We start from the raw sequence: 20,392 nt of genomic DNA, 5'->3' as shown, positions 1-20,392 counted from the left end.
ATTTACAAGTCAACAGAACACTAAGAAAGAAGCAACAAATAAACAAAGAGGAAAAGAGGAATGGGAGCACTGTAATGGGAGTAACCCAATAAACCTAAACTACCTGAGACTATGTTATCCTACAACTCTCAAATAATTTTATAATGTTTTAAGTTTCAAAAAGAAAACACAGGATCTTTGTCCTGTCTTTTTACCATCCATTCTACACATAAATATGTAGAGGCTGTTGCAGCTTAATATGAAACATGTATCCTTAAAGCAATTTAACCAGTGTGTGTTTAAAATATAACTACATCAATTTACTTTCTCATTTGAAACAGGTTTTGTCAGACTTTTAGAGGAAAAAAGAAAAAGCCAAATCATGATAGGTTGTACTAGATTTCATAGAAGAGCTGTTTGCAGCAGTGGAAGTGTCTCCAAGGACTGAATGCTTTTTCATACTTGACGTTCTTTCATATAAACCTGATTTAGAGAAATTCATTGTTGCTGCTTTTTCCTTTACAAAAACTGTAAGAGCAAGTCAGCATCCATTTGTTGAAAGAGGCTCATCTCAAGTCTGTAGTAGCCTCTTCTGTTTTCTTCCTTGACTTTGTTCGTTTTTGTCCCCCCTAACTGCTCCTCAGAATTTCAGTTGCTCATTCAATAGGCCATTTCAAACATGAAAGAACCTAAACAGAACCACTGAACTCCTACCAGCTCCTTGCAACCAAGCGTATTCCTTTCATACTCACAAATAGCAACTATCATCTGCTTGTCCAGGCAAAGAATTCAAGTGTTACCCTTGACTCTTTTTATTGCCCAAAGCAGTTCATGAGTAAATCCTGTTGGCTTAGCCACCTATTTCTCTCCACTTCCATTACCAACATCTAAACCACTATCCTGCTCCCTTAGTCTATGGTATTGGCCTCCTAATGTTTCCTATACTTCCACTGTTGCCTCTCTTTACCCCACTCTTTCCAGATCAGCCAGAGTAAATCTTTCAAAACAGCAATCACATCCATTCACTCGTTGGCACAGAATCTAGCCAGTGACATTCTTTAACATGAACAGTAGTATCTGATCTTGATTTTAAGCCCCTATGTGATCTAAATACTTCTCTGATCTCATATCATACCCCTCTTCTTCTGTTGACTTTTTTACCATACCAACCTTTTTCTGTTATTTATACCCAAGAACATTCCTAACCCAGGGTTTTTACACATTGAATCATGAAGTAAAATCCCATCATTTGGAAATGTACATGGGCACTTGCACACCTGATGATGGTCATAATTCTTTTTTCCTTTTTTCTTTTCTTCTTCTTCTCTTCCTCCTCCTTCCTCTTCCTTTTCCTTTTCTTCCTGCTTCGTCTTCCTCTTCCCTTTCCCTTCCTCTTCCTTTTTTCCTGCTTCCTCTTCCCCTTCCCTTCCTCTTCCTCTTCTTCTTCTCCTCCTTCTCCATTTTCTCCTCTTGCTCCTTGTCCTAAAGCTTTCTAAGCATTTTTTCCTCTATTCCTTTATCTTATTTCTTTCTTTGTATTTATACATGTGTGACTTTTTCCGAGTTATTTTCTGTCTTTCTCCACCATAACTTAAGCTCCATGAAGGAAGAAACATGTTTTGTTTTGTTTTTCCTTAGCTGCTCTATCCCACTACCTGCTGGAGGTACTGATATGTGGCCAAGACTTAGAGGTTCTGTTCTTGAGTCCTGTGGTTTTCACCAGCTTGAATCAATTTCACTGTTCCTAGGAATAAAAGACAAGCTGCTGATGGTGTACTACCCTACACTGAAGTACTGGAAATTACAGGCAGCTTGCATAAAAAATGCTGATAAGTTCTAGTCTATCATAGTATATCACTGATATATAGTATATTACTGATACGATCTGTTCTATTACAGTATTATTGTTATGAAATTGTTACAATATCAGGGTTCTTGAAAATTACATGAAAGATTGGCATACAAAACTCAGGAACTTAAGAAGTTAGTTTATTGTACAGTTCAAGTGAATGGGTCCAGGTCCCTCCCTAATGCCCAGGCCTCTCTTTTACCAGCGTCTGATATCACTCATCCTGTTTCTTGATGTTCAGTTTCATATATGGCATCCTCATTCCTCTCCCTCACGGTCTGCTCATCTTTGGTGTAGAATACTGTTGTCCTTATACTGTTCTCTATTCAGTGTACACTTTCCTAGTCTGAAATCTGCAGCTACGTCTAAAACCTGTTATCTCTGTCCCTTTGGTGGAGGGGTTTGCTTCTCTGTAGCATCACTGGGTCTCTCTAGGACCAGTGGCTTCCTGTCCCCTTGGCTTTCCTGTCTCCACCATGGCCATGTGAGCATGGTTGATATCTTGCTGTCTTACCATCTGAGTGTAGGAGTCCTACATGGCCCTGGTGCTGTTGTCTGTCTGGGCATAGGTAAGGGGAGGAGAGAGGGAAAAGGAGAGGGAGGGAGGGAGGGAGGGAGGGAGGGAGGGAGGGAGGGACAGACAGAGAGATTGGTTAGGGATTTTCTTTTATCTGCTATATCCAACCCTTAGCTTCCCCAATATCTATTTTGATTAGATACCTTTCCCTTGGGCAAGATTTATTCTTCTTTTTTGGGCCACACCCAGCAATGCTCAGGGGTTACTCCTGGCTCTGCACTCAGGAATTACTCCTAGCAGTGTTCGGGGGACCATATGAGATGCTGGGAATCGAACCAGGTTTGACCGAGTTCCGGTGAAATGCCCTACCTACTATGCTATCACTCCAGCCTCCAAGATTTAAGTGACCAACAAACTAATTCACCTGACACTCCACCCTTCCACTCTCGCAGTATCAGAACATCATAGTATATGATGAATTATAATCTAGTTATCAACATAAATTTCCTGTATCTTAAAAGAAATGACATTTCACCCAACTGTAACTTTGGGGGAGAGAATTGAATGAACTTATAAGACCTAGGTGTTTCTGTATTATGTTTTTGTATGAGTGTGTAACACATTATATGTATTTCTGCACTTAACTATTTAACATTAAGAAAAATGTGTCCCAGATATGTTTTTTGGCAAATGAAAATGTATCCGTGTTTCACCTATGTCTTTTTTACAGGAACTGCTAAAAGACTTCTGGATTTGATTTGGAACATGTGTGTTCTTTTGCTTATGCAGTTTCTTAGGTGACTCTGGTGATCCCTGTTTTCTCTCCTTGTTTTTACAGGTGATCTGCAATTCTTTCTCCATCTGTAATGCAGAGATGCAGGAAGTCGGGGTTGGCCTGTATCCGAGGTACAATGGACAGTGTTTCATTTACTGGAAGAAACAACATTATTTCCCACCTAGATCCTTCAACTTTTGGAATTAGTTAGAAAATCTACTGCAACAGTTGATTCAAGCACCAAGATTGAAACACAAAGTTAGATTAAAGAAAATGGAAAATGTTAAGTTTAAAGAAAGTGATTTTACAACCCCACATTATATATCATGATATTAGCAAAGGGGCAGACCTCAGACCTAAATTCTTGTTCACAGGAACTTTGGGGAAGAAGTTGAGGATTGTGGGTTTAAGTAAATCATCAGACTGAGATTTGATTATTCCCCCACCTCTTCGTTGATCTGATTTTCCAACCTCCAAAGCCAAATCACATGATTATTTCACCAGACTCACAGCACTGAACCAATGGGCTCATTTTGTCTGTGACTTAGTGTGTTTAAAACCCAGTTTCTTTGGGAAGCAAGAAACTGTGGAGGTTTAGCCCTCTGAAGTGCTCTCTCTGATGATCACTGATGTGACCTTTATCACTGAACTTTAGTTCACCTGAACCCCGGAGATGCTCCTAGTCTCATTTTGTTTTTGCTCTTTTAGGGTCCAAATGCAAATATCCATTTTTATATTGTGACTCTAAGGACTCACCTTGTGTTATTAAAGCATATGTTATAAACCCAGAGCTATTGGTATTGGTTCTGAAAAAATGGTAGCATAGGCACTGGGGAAATATAACTAAAAGAATTATATCACTGGGGAGATATAACTAAGAGAAGCCATATAGTGCATGCTTTATATGCTCAAGGTCCTGAGTTTGGTCTGCAGCATTGCATGACACCCCTGAGCACTGTGGCTATACGCCAGTAGCCCCTGACCACCGCTAGGGAGGTCCTTCATAAAGAAAATAAGTAGTCACGTAGAATAGTTCAGATTAAGGAGTGCTGACTTCAGACTTTCTGAGTCAAATTCACTTACTACTTACTTGCGTGTCAATGGGCAAGTAACTTCACTTCATGTATCAGCGTTTTCATCTCTAAATGTTTGTCATAAAATTAACATGGTGATTAAATTGGATAAGCATGTTCAAGTGCTAAGACAGTGCTTTAAATACATATAAATGCTTGCAGTGTTTGTATTTATTATTACAAATATGGTGGCAGCTTAAATTCTTTCCCTTCCACAGATGGTTATTTTTTTTTAAGTGCTTCCAAGGAAATGAAATGATTGGGCCTTGGCCCAGAATGCGTCAGGACCTAGTTAGCAAGATAACCTCAGCTTTCTCTTTTAGAGGAAGTACACCTAATTATTCTTCTTGTAGCTGTAACATGTTCTAACAAAGGTGGCAATTCCTGCAAAGGAGCTCAACAAATGAGATCCTGTGTGGGAAAGGTCAGAAGGATCTTGGCTGCAGTGATTACTGCTGCATCCTTTTGTGTAAGAGATTATTTAAAAAAAAAAAAAAAGCCAACTGTGAGGCAGTTTTTGGCCGGCCTCATGGGCTGCTGTCTCCCCCCACCACCTCCCAACCCCCACAAGTAAGACTTAGAAAATGCTCTTATTAACAGACTGCTGTTCTTAGCTGCCACTGGGGAGTATTTGGCTTTATATGAAATGAGCTCTTGACAATGCTGTGACAGCCTCCGGAGCTCTGCCAACTTACCTGTCCCCCTCCCCCAAATTAAAGTGTCTTTTGCCCACCGCACTTATTAACTATATAGGTTTGACTACTGAGTCATGCTAATCTCCCCCCGTTCTTTTTTCCCTCTAGTATGTCTTTGCTCAATCACAGCTGTGACCCCAACTGTTCAATTGTGTTCAATGGACCCCACCTCTTACTGCGTGCAGTCCGCGATATCCAGGCCGGAGAGGAGGTAAGAGACCTGTGTTTCCCTCTGTCTGTCTGACCTTCCCACATGGCCCTTCCCTAAAACCAGCTGTGCCTGAGGAATAGCTCATCATTGTCTTTCTACTAAGGAAAAGGATCCCGAATGCCTTTTTCTCAACTCACCTGTCATTCTTTCTCCCAAATTAAAAATGGGCTGGGGACTGGCAAGTTAACTCAGCAGTCTGAGGTGTATGCCTAGCATGTGCCAAGACCCAAGTTGAAGCCCCCAAATCCTGTGATACCCCAAGTTGGAACCACAATATCCCATGGACCTCCAAAAAAGGTCCACTTCTGGAAGAAAAAACACCGCATCACTGGCCCAACCACCCAAATGTGTGGCCTAGTTGTTCTGCAGGCCTCTGGGTACCACTTGAAGGTGAGCAACCCCCCAATACACAGAAAGGCTGATTTCTTTTTAAAACCACTCTTTCCCTGAATGATGGCAAGTCCCCGTAATATCTATGGGAGAGAGGACACAGGGCATGGGCCATGTGCACTTGATAGCTCAGTAGCCTTCACCTATCACGACGCGTGTCCTTCCTTGCTCAGGGCAGGCAGCCCAGCTGGTGAGTGAAGTCCCTGGGGTTGGCTCACTCTTCTGGCAGCTCATCACGTTTTGAAGGTGACTTTTATTTTCTGGTTGTAAGACAGCAAACAGGCCAGCACTGAGCCTTTACAAACCTATCAACATTTCTGGATGACTGTTCAAGCAAGAAATGCTTAGGGAATAGAGGACAAGGGATGCAACCTTCAATGGTGAACTGGCTTTGACCCTTTCAGTATTTCAGACTTCCAAGCCAGCTTCTTCATTGGAAACCTTCTCAGAAAGCTGAGCAGCTTTTGATGGGACACTCCAAGGCTGCAAAACTTCAACCTGGGCAAGGTTTTACAGTTATATCCTTGCTGAGTTCTGGGTTATAGATATTTATGCTTTTAAGAACTCAGTTTCTTCTGCTTTCCAATTTGCTAAAGTGGATATTTATTGCAAGGAAAACAGAGTATCATAAGCTTTTATAACATTTATGCAGCACTCAGCCAATAACAAGCTAAACTCGAAGGTACCATATTTTATATAGACAGGGATTTGGCTTTGATAAAACTTGCTCCAAACTGGTTTTCAACTGAATAAACTGTCTCTTATGTAGCCATTTATTAAATTTCCAGTTCTTAGGACCATTGTCCTAAGTACACTAGGATATAGCTCAAAATATAAGAATTTAGATTTTTTTTTTTTCTGGGGTCCTATATGACTTCAAGGCTGGTAAGGAAGGAAACCCATGTTTGTTTTGAACAATACTTGGGAACTGAGAAATGACGGTTGTTGTTGTTGTTGTTGTTGATGATGATGGTGTGCTACTGACGATCAAAATCATGATGTTTTACAAAACATTATAAACCAGGATAAATATGATAAGCAACTACTGAAGCTATTAAGAAATGCTTGGGATTTTTTAGAAACATAAAAGTAATTTTCTTGTACCTGTTTTCTAGACTTGGCAGCCAGTTACTATTTTTGGTTGGTTTTCATTTATTTGAGGGAGGAAAACAACATCTCCCTCATGGTGGTTTTACTTTCTTTACTCTATTACTTCCTTCTTTTCCCACCTCTGTAACAATAAGGATGTTCTTCCAGTGCCTTGTACAAAATAGTTATGCTCAGCATCAAGCCCTGCAGACTCAGATATATTCTCTTATGGTGCTTATCAGAGTAGATTCTCAACAAAAGAAGATTTACTCCTCATGCCGTCTTGTTTGGAAAATAATAACCATGTAATTGTCTTGTTGCAGGACATTGTCACTGCTGTTATCCTCTATCTGACAACCATTTTTCTTTTTCTTCTATTTTTTATCATTCTTGGAATAGAACCCATAACATTACATAAAAGGCTCTACCATTGAGCCACACCCTTGATCTACCATTTCTGCCCATCTCACGTTACCTCTCAAATATAGTATTTCTTCTATGAAGCTTTTTCTTATTTCCAAAATTAAAAAATTGTTTTCTCAGAGATCTCCCTTACAGTGGGTATTAATGTTTCTATAGTATTTGTAGTATTTATTCAGACTGATTTGTTGATTGCTCTGGTTAGCTGCAAGCTTCATGAGGACAGGTAATTTTGTCTGATTTTTATATCTTCTTTTGTGTCTAGGACCTTGCTCTGCATTTGGATGTTAATTCTTTTTTTTTTAAGTTGAATGTGTTATAAAAGACCAGCATGGGGTTCTAACCAGGGAACACTATTAACAGTTGGATAAAACAGTTGTCCATTGTGTAAGAGTGTTGCATCACTGAAGAAGACTGCTTGAGTCCCTGCTCAGTCAGTGGCTCTGAAAAACCCACTCCTAAAAGTTACCCTGCTCCTTTAAAACCTGCTCTTTGGAAGCAGAAATAAGGAAGAGGGAAAACCAAGAGAAAAGACATTTTGAGGTCAAGAAGTATAATTACTGTTTGTTGTGAAAAGAGTTGTTTTAGTTAATCTGGATAGGGAAATAGCACTGTCTGTAGCACTGTCAATCCCATTGTTCATCAATTTGCTTGAGCGGGCACCAGTAATGTCTTCATTGTGAGACTTGTCATTGTTTTTGGCATATCAAATACGTCATAGGCAGCTTGCCACGCTCTGCTGTGCGGGTCCCTGTGCCATCGCTCCAGTCCTGATAGGGAAGTAAATTTAGAAATTGGTAACTTCATAACATCAGCTTTGTCCTTCGGCTTGGATTGTCCAGAGGGCATTTATAAGACACAGTTTTGGCTTGCTTGCTTGAGATATGAACCCTCCGAATGCAGATTGCAAGTTCTAGTAATCACAGAAGATCCTTAATCTGTTTGTTGAGTGATTGAGTGAGACTTGCTAGAGACTAAACCAGTGAAAGAATATAATCTTCAAGCAATTTTGAAATTAACACCAATCTTCAGGTTTGTTCCATAGGTCCCAGGAAGGAAGTTATAGAAAGATAGCCTCTGCCCCACCCTGGAAACTTCTTACCTTTGTTACTCTCTCACAGAGCCAACCCTGGCCACTCTTCACCAGCACCATTTATAGAAGTTCAAAGCACTGGGTCTGAGAGATAGTGTGGTTGGGTAGGGTTCTTTGCTTGCATGCAGCCAACCCTCATTCAATCTCCACTACTGCATATGGTCCCTTGAGCACCACCAGGAATGATTCCTGACTATGGCATGATTCCTGGTATGGTCCAGATTTCCAGCCCCCACCCCTCAAATATTCAGAGCATGGACACACATGTGGCAGTAAGGATCAGGGATGGGGGATCTATTATAGTTTCCAAAGACTTTAAATAACCCATAGGTTAAAACTGGTTAAGATAGGAGAAGGGGCAGAGACTGTTCAAGAAGCAGAAACAGTTCACTGCAATAGGTTGAAGAATTGAGATGTAAGCAGCCAATGAAGTCCCACTTAGAGTCTAGAACAATGCCTATCGCTAGTGCCCTCCGGAACTCAGTTCATTTAAAGGGCCTATAACCATGGCTTGTTTACAGAAAACAGTGAAAACTTGGGAGCAGGAGGGAATAATGAGCATCATTCTCAGTTAAAGGATCTGTATAAGATTGTTGTGCATATGCAAGCATGTTTGGGAAAAATAGAATCAGTATGATGTAATAGTCCATGGAAGAGGTAACAATGACAATCTAAAGTCAGGGAGAATTGAGGTGATGGATTGTGATGGAAATTTTGGAATATAATATATAATATTTTGAAACCAAAATTAGCAGAATTTGAAAACTGGCAATGAGATTTTGGCAGAGAGAAACAGATATACTTTTGATAGAGAAGTGAGATATTTGGCTGGAGAGACATTATTGGGGTTCAGGTTCAAGCCTTGTATGTGGCAATTATGGTTTGATTCCCAGCTCCACCTGGTCCCCAAAGCATGGCACCACTGTGGTAAACATCCAACACTGAAGGACATGACCAAGCAGCCATGCAGTCTTGAGCCTTCACACTTAACCCCTGGCCCACTTGGAAGAGAATCTAGAGTGATCTCCACTTCCCCCTTGAGCACTACTTGGTAGGTTTCCCCCAAAAAAGAAAGCAGGATCTTTCCAACTTTGTAAGGTTCACAACCAGTTTTAGTAGAAAATGAAATAAAAGTCAGATCCTGTAATCCCAGAGATGCAAAGAACTCTAATTTATCTGCTCATTTGTACATAATGAAAAGATGTGCTTGATGGGAAAAGGGGTTCATTTCGCCTTGAAAATTTCAAGTAGGCTGTATTATCTATACCCAGCAAATTTCTTACGTGAAATTAATGTTGGAAATGATTGGTTATTTTTCCTGTAAGTGCCTCACTAAAATAGCAAGACATTGGTCAGTGGCATTAATATTTTAATACAGTTTTGTTTTATGCCATTAAACCATCTACTGATCAATGGCCACATTACATATATATTTTCCCACTAAATGAGCCTTACATTTAGTGAACACAGTCTGCATTAAAACTAGTGAATCAGTGAGTCTTTAATAAAGGTTTTTTTAAAATCTTTGACTTTTATAATGATTTGGATATTGTTTCCAAGTCGTAATCTGGCTATGCCTTTTTCTCTAAAACTATGAGTAAAATGTTTTTGCCCTTGAAATCTTGTACTTTGCAATCTTCAAAAGCATGAAAGACTCTCAAAGGGGATGAGGATAGTCTTCATAGGAAGAAGCATCGTTGAGCCATACTTAAAGGATGTGAGTTTGTGTAAGCTAGTGTGACAATAGCATGTTGGCTAGTGAATGCACCATGCTTTGTACATCTGCAGGGCTGCATAGTTTTTGAGGATCACCAGTGTTGATCACTGTTACATACTGAAGGATGCAGGGGGAGAAATTGAGGCTAAACACACAGGTAGAAAAATTAGTGGTTTTTTTACTTTGCTTATTTCTTTTGTTTGTGCAATACTAGGGATCAAATATAGGGCTTCACACATGCAAGGTACATGCTACACTGCTTCACCACATCCCTGGCCTTAACAGATCTGTTTGAGGAGTTTTATTTACTTGTTTTTTTTTTTTTTTTTTTTTTTTTTGCTTTTTGGGTCACACCCGGCGATGCACTGGGGTTACTCCTGGTTCTACACTCAGGAATCACTCCTGGTGGTGCTCAGGGGACCATATGGGATGCTGGGATTCGAACCCGGGTCGGCTGCGTGCAAGGCAAACGCCCTACCCGCTGTGCTATCGCTCCAGCCCCCTATTTACTTGTTTTTATCCACAACAGACAGTATCAGGGGCTGCTCCAAACTCTCAACTCAAACTGGGGTGGGGGGTCACTTTCAGTGGTGTTTGGGGAACCATGCAGTGTTGGAATGGACCTGGTGTTGATTGCATGCAAGGGAAGTGCCTTAACACTCTTTCTCTCTCTCTTCCTCCCTCCCTCTCTCTCTTTTTTTCTCTCTCTTTCTCTCTGTCTCCCCCACTCCATCCCTCACTCTCTCCCCCTGCCTTTGTTTCTTTATCCCTTAGGTAGTGAGAAACTATCAGTAGAAACTTTCATATAGAAAAATGACACCATCAGCTATGTGTCTGAAGAAGATTTCCCTAAAAGTAGTTTAGAACATGAAAGGTAGCTGAAGACAGCAGGGAGGCTAGTTAGAAAGCCATTGCTTAGTCCAGGTAATGGTTCCAGGCAGTTACAGGATTCTGAGAGAGGCAATAAGAATCCATTTATTGGGGTTAAATGAAACAACTAGTCTCCTGTTGCCCATTCACTGTCTGGCATGATTACTCATGAGTTTTGGCCCCTTGTAATCAAGTCTTGGATGAGTTAAGCTTGTTTCTCAGTTAGTTCTGGATTCATTGGCTTCTCATGGGCACATCATGATCACCTAGCAGTGACTACTAACTACTGCGTATTGATCTGATCTGATAGCTTGAGTGAATGACCAAAAGCCATTGGGTATTGGATTGAAAATTAGGGTCCTACCAAACATGATATTCTCTCAGTATTTGCATTGCAAACCATAATGCCCAATAGTAGAGAGAGAATATGGGGAATATTGTCTGCCATGGAGGCAGTGGGAGGGTGGGAAAAGTGGGGATATGCTGGGGATATTGGTGGTGGGGAATGTGCACTGGTGGAGGGATGGGTGTTTGCTCATTGTGTGATTGTAATTCAAACAGAAAAGCTTGTAACTATATCTCATGGTGAATCAATAATTTTTTAAAAAAATAATAAAAAAAGAAAATTAGGGTCCTAGAGTCAACCTCAAATTTTACCTCATCTATGAAAACTGGGACCCCAGGAGTCTATATAAGATGAATGCGTATTTTCTCCCCAAATTTATGAAGAGGCTGTTTTTATTGATTGATTGGTTGATTGATTTGTGGGTCACACCTATAATACTTAGGGGCTATTCCTGGCTAGGTACTTCGGAGACCCTGGGGACCTAAGACTCTTATTTGTTCTGCATGTACATTAGCCCTCTGAGCTTATGTATCTTCCCAGCACATGTTTAAAAGTTGTTTTGCAATTAGTTATTTGGAATTTGGAAATGCTCTTGCCTGGTTTGATAACCCATCATACCTCTGCAGCAGTGCAGCTTCAAGGTCATGAGGCAAAAGATTTATAACATTTAAAACTGATTCTGGTCTCACTGGAAGGAGCCCAGTTGTCGTAAAATATTGCCTAGCATGAGCCTGAGTACTTCCATTTTGATGGTGTTGCAACAATCCCTGAAGAGGATCTTTCCTAAGGGACTCAGAAACAGTTTTATAATTATAGAAAGAATCACTGTCACTGTCACTCTCATCCCATTCCTCATCGATTTGCTCGAGTGGGCACCTATAACGTCTCCATTGTGAGACCTGTTGTTCCTGTTTTTGGCATATTGAACATGCCACAGGTAGCTTGCCAGGCTCTTCCTTGCGGGCAAGATACTTTAGGTAGCTTGCCAGGCTCTCCTAGAGGGGTGAAGGAATCAAATTCGGGTCAGCCATGTGCAAGGCAAACGTCGTACAGCTGTTCTATCACTCCTCAGGCTTTAGTCAGGAGTTGTAGTTGTAAGTTAGAGAGATAGTACTAGTCTTAAGGAACTTTCTTTGCATGCTGCTGACCCTAGTTTATTCCCCGGCTCCACATATTGTTCACTGAGCACTGCCAAGAGAGATCCCTGACAAGAGCAATCACTGAGTATAGAGCCAGAAGTAAACCCTGAATACTACCTACTGTACACCCCCCAAAAAAAAACTCTTTGGAAACATTTTGGGCTGGAGAAATAGGACAGTGGGTGAGGAATTTGTCTTCACATAGTCAACCCTGTTTTCATTTCCTAGCACTTATGAGTGATTCCAGAGCACAGAGTGTAGGGGTCCCAGGCAGGAATCAGGAGATCGGTTTTTGCTAGACTTGCTTTAGATAGGTAGGAGGTGCTGGTGCAGACTAGGTTGAGAGTCACAGAAAAGGTGGAAAGAAGCTAGTTCTGGGTATGTATGTTTTTAACATTGGCCCTATAGGATGTCTGGGTGTATTAGTTGGAGAAATAAAAGAAAAAAGAACTCAAAGATCACTTTGAAGTTTTACTTTGGACAGCACAAAAGGCAAAGTGCTGTCAGCTATGATTGGTAAAATTCTTCCTGAGATGGAGCAGATTAAAATGGAGGGATCAGGTAGTCCAGGCCATATGTTTTAAAGTGATTTTCAGTAACTTCAGATAGTATCCAGGTTAAGGTGGCTGCCTTGCACTCAGCTGACCTTTATTTTAATCCACAGTGCTATATATGATCCCCTGAGCACTGCCAGGAGTGATCCCTAAGCATAGAGCCAAGAGTAAGCACAGCTGGAGAGACAGAGACAGAGATTCAGTTAAATGAGAAATAAACACATATCATACAGTTACTTGGAGACCTATGTCTTGAAGTGGAATCTGAGGATTAGAGAGAAAAGTGCGGAATCTGTGAGTTGTGTTCTCCCACGTATGACCTACGACCATCCAAGGAAGTCCATAGTTACTATATTTAAAAAGATTCAAGGAAGTCACTTTAAGAACCTCTGTCAATGGTTGCATTCTGGCATTAAAATCACCCTATTCGGAAATGAGTCCACCTTAAAAATTTTAATTGCAAGTAAAAGAACTGTCTCCTGATTTCTGCAATACTAATTCTGGTTGACCCTAAATTCCATGAGGCAGCTATGAAATTGATTAGGGTTTAAAGGCAATCTGGCTACATCATCTGCCACTCATTTGATTGCCAGGATTAATTTGGCTTCTCTGATAGTCTATGGCTGATTGCCTATGGTTTATTACCAAACTATACTAAACATATAACACCTCTTGATATTTTAATATTTAATAAATAAAAGGTAAGATTCCAGTTCTTTAAAATGAATATATGATATACATATATTCACCATATTACAAAGACTAAAAGATAAACATTAAAAATTGTACATTCAAGGAACTGGAGACATAGTACAAAGGTTAAGATGTGTTGCATGCAGCGGACTCAGGTGTGATCCCCAGTACCCCATGAGTTCTCCCAAGACCCACCAGGAAGTGATTACTTAGCACAGAGCCAGGAGTAAGCCCTGGGTGTAGCCCAAAAAAAAAAAAAAAACCAAAATTTACATTTTATTGTTGCATACTGTAAGTAGTGTCTTCACACTTTTTTTGGTGTTCAGTAGAAACATATGTCACTTTAATAACTAGCATTAATGGAACTAGAGAGACAGTACAACCAGTAAAGTTACTTGGTTTGCTTGTAGCTGACTCAGGTTCTATCCCCAGCACCACATATGGTCTCCCTGTGCCCCACCAGGAATGATCCCTGAGCACAGAGTCAGGAGAATCCCTGAGTACCATTGGGTGTGCGTCCCCAAAACATATATATATATATATATATATATATATATATATATGTATATATATATATGTATATATATAATATGTGTGTAATTAGCAATATTACAATATTTATTTTAAAAAGGAATGTCTGTGACAACCATGTCATAAAAGAAAACATGATCTTGCCTCTTTCTGGCCTCTCCAGCTCACCATCTGCTACCTGGACATGCTGATGACCAGTGAGGAGCGCCGGAAGCAGCTGAGGGACCAATACTGCTTTGATTGTGACTGTTTCCGTTGCCAAACCAAGGACAAGGTATGTTGTAGGCCACCAGTCTTGAGAGCTGAGTCTCAAGGCTCTTTCAGAAGACTTGCTTCTGTCTCATTTATCTAAATGATAATGCCCTTCAGTGCATCGTCAGTAGCAGGTAATAATTCATGTGTTGTTGTGCTTGTATTTTGTTTCCTAGAACTTGTCACCCACCAAGCAGTGGGATTCATGAAGCCTAAGGCCTAGAGGGAATGGAGGCATAAACATGTAATTAAAAGGATATTGAAGACCAGAATGTTATTAGAGCATATAACAGGAAATTTAAGTTATATTATGATTGATAACAGCTATTAGTCAGTAAAGAACATATCAAATTATATTAAGCATTTCTTACTTATAAAAAATTTGGTTTATAATGCTTACCACCATAAAACTTAATCAATGGAGATCACTTATCTAGCATCTATTACTCTGAGAAAGAAAGAATAAATGCCGTAAAGATAATGAATGGACTATCTTCATAATCTAGTTTCCTCACAGGGAACTTCTCTATTCTTAGTGTATACATTATTGAAGTATCTGGCGAAATCTTGCTTTTATGAAGTGTTTTACATTTGGTGGAATGCTTTTTTATAATCTTTATCTTACTTGAACTCAATAATAATAAATTAAGAAGCAGAATTCAGAATGGTTGGGCTATAAACCTCTAGGAGAGGATTAAGGAAAAAGCGGCAGAACCAGAATGTTTTGTTTTGTTTGGGGAAACATGCCCAGTAGTTCTCAAGGCTTACTTACACCTGGCAGGACTTGGTGGACTGTGTGGGACACCAGGAATTGAACCCAAATCAGCTGCATGCAAGGCAAGCACCCTAACCACTGTGCTTTTGCTGCAGCCCCAAGAACCAGATCTTTAGACTGTACCTAGTTCTTCTCCATCATCACTTTGACTTCTGGTACGAACACTGGTGAAGAAAGGTCATTGACTTTCATTGTGTTCTCATAATATAGGTGCCTGAGAATTTTTTCTTTGAAAAAAAAAAAAACCAGGGGCTGGAGTGATAGCACAGTGGGTAGGGCATTTGCCTTTCAGGAGGCCGACCCAAGTTTGATTCCCCGGCCTAAATACTTTGATTCCAAAGATGTAACACATTCGGGCATCCAGCGCAGCATCCGATAGCGATGCACTGGGACACCGAACTGGGCTACAACTCTGTGCTGCCGGGGGTGGATTTTTTTTCCTCCCCACCCTGTCTTCCTGCACGGAAAGCGGCGGGCTGGCGGCACCCATGTGGCAGGCGCCATCTTCTGTGACTGCAAACCCACAGGTATTCGGTTTTTACTTTTGGGGCTCCCAGGAACTCATGGGAAGGGGGCGTAACCGGCACGCCCTCGGCCCAGATAAATCCGGAGCCGCTGAGCGCGAATCGGACCCTCTGCGCCTAAGGACTTTGAATTCAGAGACTTCTTACAGCAATGCACTGGGACTGTGAGCTGGGCTATGTAATTTCTGGCAGAATTTTCCCTGGACTTTATACAGAAATCCAAAACCGTGCGGACGCGACTTAACATTTGTAATTGTCAGCAATGTGAAACGGTTCCATTTGAACAGGTCTGACTTGGGGGGGAAACTCCAAATAATAACAGTAAGTTTTTGTTGAAATATTGAAGGTTTTTAATGTAGCAGCCACCTCTGGACTGTGAACTAAGCAAAAGCCCCACGCTGGCCGATGCTGCGTGGCGTACACCATACTATGAGGAGCAGGAAGGGGGATGAGGGGGAAAAAGAAAAAAAAAAAAAGGGAAAAGGAAAAAGGAAAAAAAAGAGAGAGAGAGAGTTATGTACTTGTAGCAATGGGGCTACATATCTCTTCATTTCCAGCAATGAAAAACTAATTATCAAATGTAGTAGGTCTGTCTCTCTTGTTGGAAACTCCAACAACTATAGTGAGTTTTGTGTTGAATTATGGAATGTAATCAAGGTAAAGAAAAAATGAAGTGAAATTCATTAGTTAAACAGTAGGGGGTAGGGGGTGGGTGCGGGGGGTATACTGGGGTTTCTGGTGGTGGAATATGGGCACTGGTGAAGGGATGGGTGTTTGAATATTGTATAACTGACATATAAACCTGAGAACTTTGTAACTTTCCACATGGTGATTTAATAAAAATTAAAAAAAAAAAAAGTTTGATTCCCAACATCCCATATGGTCCCCCGAGCACCACCAGGAGTAATTCCTGAGTGCATGAGCCAGGAGTAATCCCTGTGCATCACTGGGTGTGACCCAAAAAGCAAAAAAAAAAAAACCCAACTTTGGGGGTCTGCTATTGAGATGACAAGCAGAGATGCTTTCCCAAAGCATTCCCAATCCAGGTGGAAGGCTAGCTCATTGCCTGTCATTCCAGATTCAGTCTGCAGTCTGAGAGATATCCAAAGTAGATGCCTGGTGTGCTTGTGAATGACAAAAGGCTTACACTGAAATGTATTGGACCTGGTGGGCTATTAGTAGCTATTAGATCCACTTTGCCTCTCAATCTACTTTTTTCTAAAAGTTTTTTTTTAGTTTTTATTTAATTTTTTAAATTGAGTCACCATGAGATATGTAGTTACGAAGCTGTTCATGACCGGGTTTTAGTCATACAATGATCCAACACCCATCTCTCCACCAGGATGTCTACTTATACCGTATTTGTCAGAACTATGTCACGTGATCGCTTTTAGTTGTAAAAGAGAAATATCATAAAAATCATCATTTTGGCATTTTAGATTTTTACCCCAGAGAATGGTAAGGGAGAAGGCACTATGAATGACTTTGTGTTAGTCAAGCCACAGGAACTACACACATTGATTAAAACAGTTCTTTTTCCTTTTCTGAGTGAAAATTTTACTCAACAATGTAGTAAGACTCTTCTGAGAAAGAAGACCTGTAGGATATGTGTGTGTGTGTGTGTGTGTGTGTGTGTGCGTGCATGTGTCTAGAGATCTATTATAAGAATTTGGCTTGTGTGATTACATAGTCGGCAAGTGGGGACCTAGGAGAGCTGATAGTACTAGATGTGTTCCTAAAGCTGGCACCTTGAGACCTCAAAGAACCAGTGCTTTCATTTAAGTCTGAAGACAGGAAAAAAGAAAACCAACATCAAAGTCCCACTTAAAAGCAGAAATCCTCTTACTTCTGGGAGGGCCAATCTTTTAAGTATAGTCACATCTTCAACTGATTGGGTGATGACCCACCAATGTTGATAATTGCATTATGCTTGCACAGTCCAAAACAACACCCTCACAAAAAAAATATTCAGAATTATATTTGTCCAAGTATCTGGGCATCTTGTGGACTAGTCAAGTTGACACATAATATTAACTATTATAAACACTGTGCTACAGATAAACCACATGATAAAATCAAAAAAATAATTCGGGTACTCATCTGACAGACTCAACAGTTTGGAGGAATTCTTTCAATCTCACTGATTTGTACTAGGAATTTAAACTAGAATATATTTTTGTTTTGTTTTGGGGCCACACCATACCTGGCAGGGCTCAGGGCTTACTCCTGGATTTGTGCTCAGAGATTATTTTTTGGCAATGCTCAGGGGACCATGTGTAACACCAGGGATTGGATTGGGGTCAGTTGTGTGCAAGCCAAGTGCCTTAACCACAGTGTTATCTCTCTTACCCAGGCTAGGAGATCCTAAGACCCCTACCCGCTCAACTATCCATGTTTCTCTGAAGCATTTCTGAGTGAAAGTGAGTGGGATAGGTATTTAGATGAAAATAAAAGCCATATTTGCATGAGTTCATTGTATTTCCAACTGCCCCTTTAACTGGGACTTTTCTTTTCTCTTTAGTAATATAAATACATCCCTTCTGAAATCTCTATACTCTGAATTTTCTTTGAAAAAAAAAATACAGAGCTAGATTCAGTTTAGTGCATTCCCAAGGACCATAAATTCAAAATTACTTGAGTCCAAATTAAATGTACTTCATTTCTAAGATATGAAGTTTTCAAGCTTACTTTTCTGCTTTTCTCAGTTTCTAGAAAATTCATCTTGACAGGTTTCTGCATCAAGCAATATTTACTAGTGTGTGTCCCTGCATCTTCTTAGACTTTCATGGCTTCATGTTTCAGGAAGGGAAAAGAGTTTTTAATGATGGACATACTTTGTATGTGTGCAGCTAGTTGTCCTTTGTAATCAGCAGCAGCTTAATTACTGGAATAAATAACACTTACCTTTTAAAGGAGTTTATGGAATGATTTAGCTTCCCCTGTGTTTTTCCAGGTCAAAATTCAAGGCAAGAGAAGCAGATAGACCAAATGGAATTGATTGTTTCCATAAGTCTGTGGGGTGTATGCTTTGTTAAAAAAATGTTTATTTGTCATGCTATTTTTACTTTCTTAAAGATGTCTACATTTGAGACTTCTTTTAAAACTAGAATGTCTATTAATTTCCAACCCTATTGCTTTACTTTTTGATTCTTGAGTTTCTAATTGATCACCTAGCCAATTGATCAATATTTCTTCCCTTTTTTAAAAAAAATAACATATTAACTTATCTTGTTTGTTTTTAGCCCATACGCAGCAGTGCTCAAGATTTACTCCTGGCTCTGTGCTCAGGGATCACTCTTGGCAGTGCTCAGGGAACCATCTGGAATGTGGGGATCCAACCCATGTCCCCTGAATACAAGCAAAGCACTTTATCCTTTGTACTGTTTCTCTGGCCCCTCAATTTCTTCCCCTTGAGAACTTATAATCTGTTTTAGAGTAGCTTTTCTTAAATACCAGCATGCCATTGCTTTGCTTCAAAGTTTTGTTTTGGGATGTTTTGTTTTTGGGCCACACCTAGTGATGCTGTGGGCTTACTCCTGGGTATGTCCAGATCTCAGGGTACTATATGGGGTGCTGGGGGATTGAACCCAGGTTGGCCTTATGCAAGGCAAGAGCTCTACGAGCTTTATGATCTATCCAGTCCTGCTTTATTTCAGAATTTTAAAAATTGTATAGCATTATCTTTAGTCTTTAGGATAAACTTCAAATTCATAGCTAGATCAAGCCCTTCTTGTTTCTTTCTTTGTTCTCCATGCCCCACATCCCACTTTTCCTTTTTCGTCTTCTCCTGTTTGTCAGCTTGTTTTTCTCTAGTTATATCCTTTTCTCTTCCCAAAAGATTCTGAAGTGTCTCAGAAGCACACAGATAGGCACAAATATGTATAATTTTATTCATGCATATATAAAACAATAGCCCCAGGTTTTATTTGGGAGATAAAAATGAAAACAAATGAGTTGAGAACAAGCTAGTACTCAAAAAATACTCCACACGATCCTACATAATGACAAGTAAGTCACAGATTGGTTTTAAATTTCTCAGTAGCTAAAACTTAAAGATTAATTTTAATCATCCAGAAACTGTAAGGTTGAACACGCCATGTTCCTTCACCAAAATGTACTTGTAGCAGAGGCCTAAGGTCCTCTTCAGTGAGATTGAAGAGCCAGCATTGTTACTGGACTGCCACGGTGATGTTGAAATAACTGGTTTGTAAGTTGCTGATGAAATAATAGATCCAGGCACTGAATTAGGGACTCCTTACAACCAGAAGAAGTAGAAACTAAACATCTGTCTCTTGATTGAAGAATACAATATCTAGGGCTTTGCCAAACTGTCTGTGGACCTGGCTGCCAATATGCAGGAAATACCAAGGATAGAGGAACAAATGGAACTACCCTAAGGAGACAGACTTCACACATTCCAACCCGTCAGAGATTCCAGGCCTGTGGCTTCGCTTTTTCTTTTTCCCTCAGAAAATAAATATAAGGGGGGAAAAAAATAAGGCATGGAGGATAATTTGTAAAAGAGATGGAAAATAACAAATTTTAAAGACTGGGAAAGAAAAAAGAGTCATGCCTTAGAATACACACTGGGGGATAAAGCCAAAAGGAAATCCATGTGGGAAATAGCTGATTTTTATGATAGTCTTCTGTAGGATTGATTGACATAGTTTCACATTATAACAAAATAAAAGTCATGAGTGGATGAAAATATGTGGGTAAATGACTAATGATTTGCCTCATTATGAGAATAATATGTAGACTACATGGAGAAAAGCAAGACTGCATATGCTTTAGGAAATCATTAATGTTTTGGGGGGTGAACAATGACAGATTAAACTTGGGGCCTTATACATTCCTTCACTAAACTTATTTATTACAAAAACTATTTAAATTTTTAACT

General features: G+C 40.0%; 1 protein-coding gene across 2 annotated transcripts in view; it reads left to right on the top strand.

Annotated features, from left to right (window-relative positions):
- The window catches only part of SMYD3 (SET and MYND domain containing 3), an 836,228-nt gene that overhangs the window by 657,271 nt on the left and 158,565 nt on the right, over nt 1–20,392 (top strand). For both annotated transcript variants that reach the window (XM_004605437.3, XM_055147656.1), the window contains 3 exons: nt 3,184–3,251; nt 4,997–5,099; nt 14,105–14,215. In XM_004605437.3, coding sequence (XP_004605494.2) covers nt 3,184–3,251; nt 4,997–5,099; nt 14,105–14,215 — 282 coding nt within the window. The remainder of the gene's footprint in view (nt 1–3,183; nt 3,252–4,996; nt 5,100–14,104; nt 14,216–20,392) is intronic.

This window comes from Sorex araneus, chromosome 9 (assembly GCF_027595985.1).
Source record: "Sorex araneus isolate mSorAra2 chromosome 9, mSorAra2.pri, whole genome shotgun sequence".
Taxonomy (NCBI): Eukaryota; Metazoa; Chordata; class Mammalia; order Eulipotyphla; family Soricidae; genus Sorex; species Sorex araneus.
The sequence above is the reverse complement of the archived record's forward strand: the minus strand, read 5'-3'. Positions and strand labels throughout refer to the sequence as shown.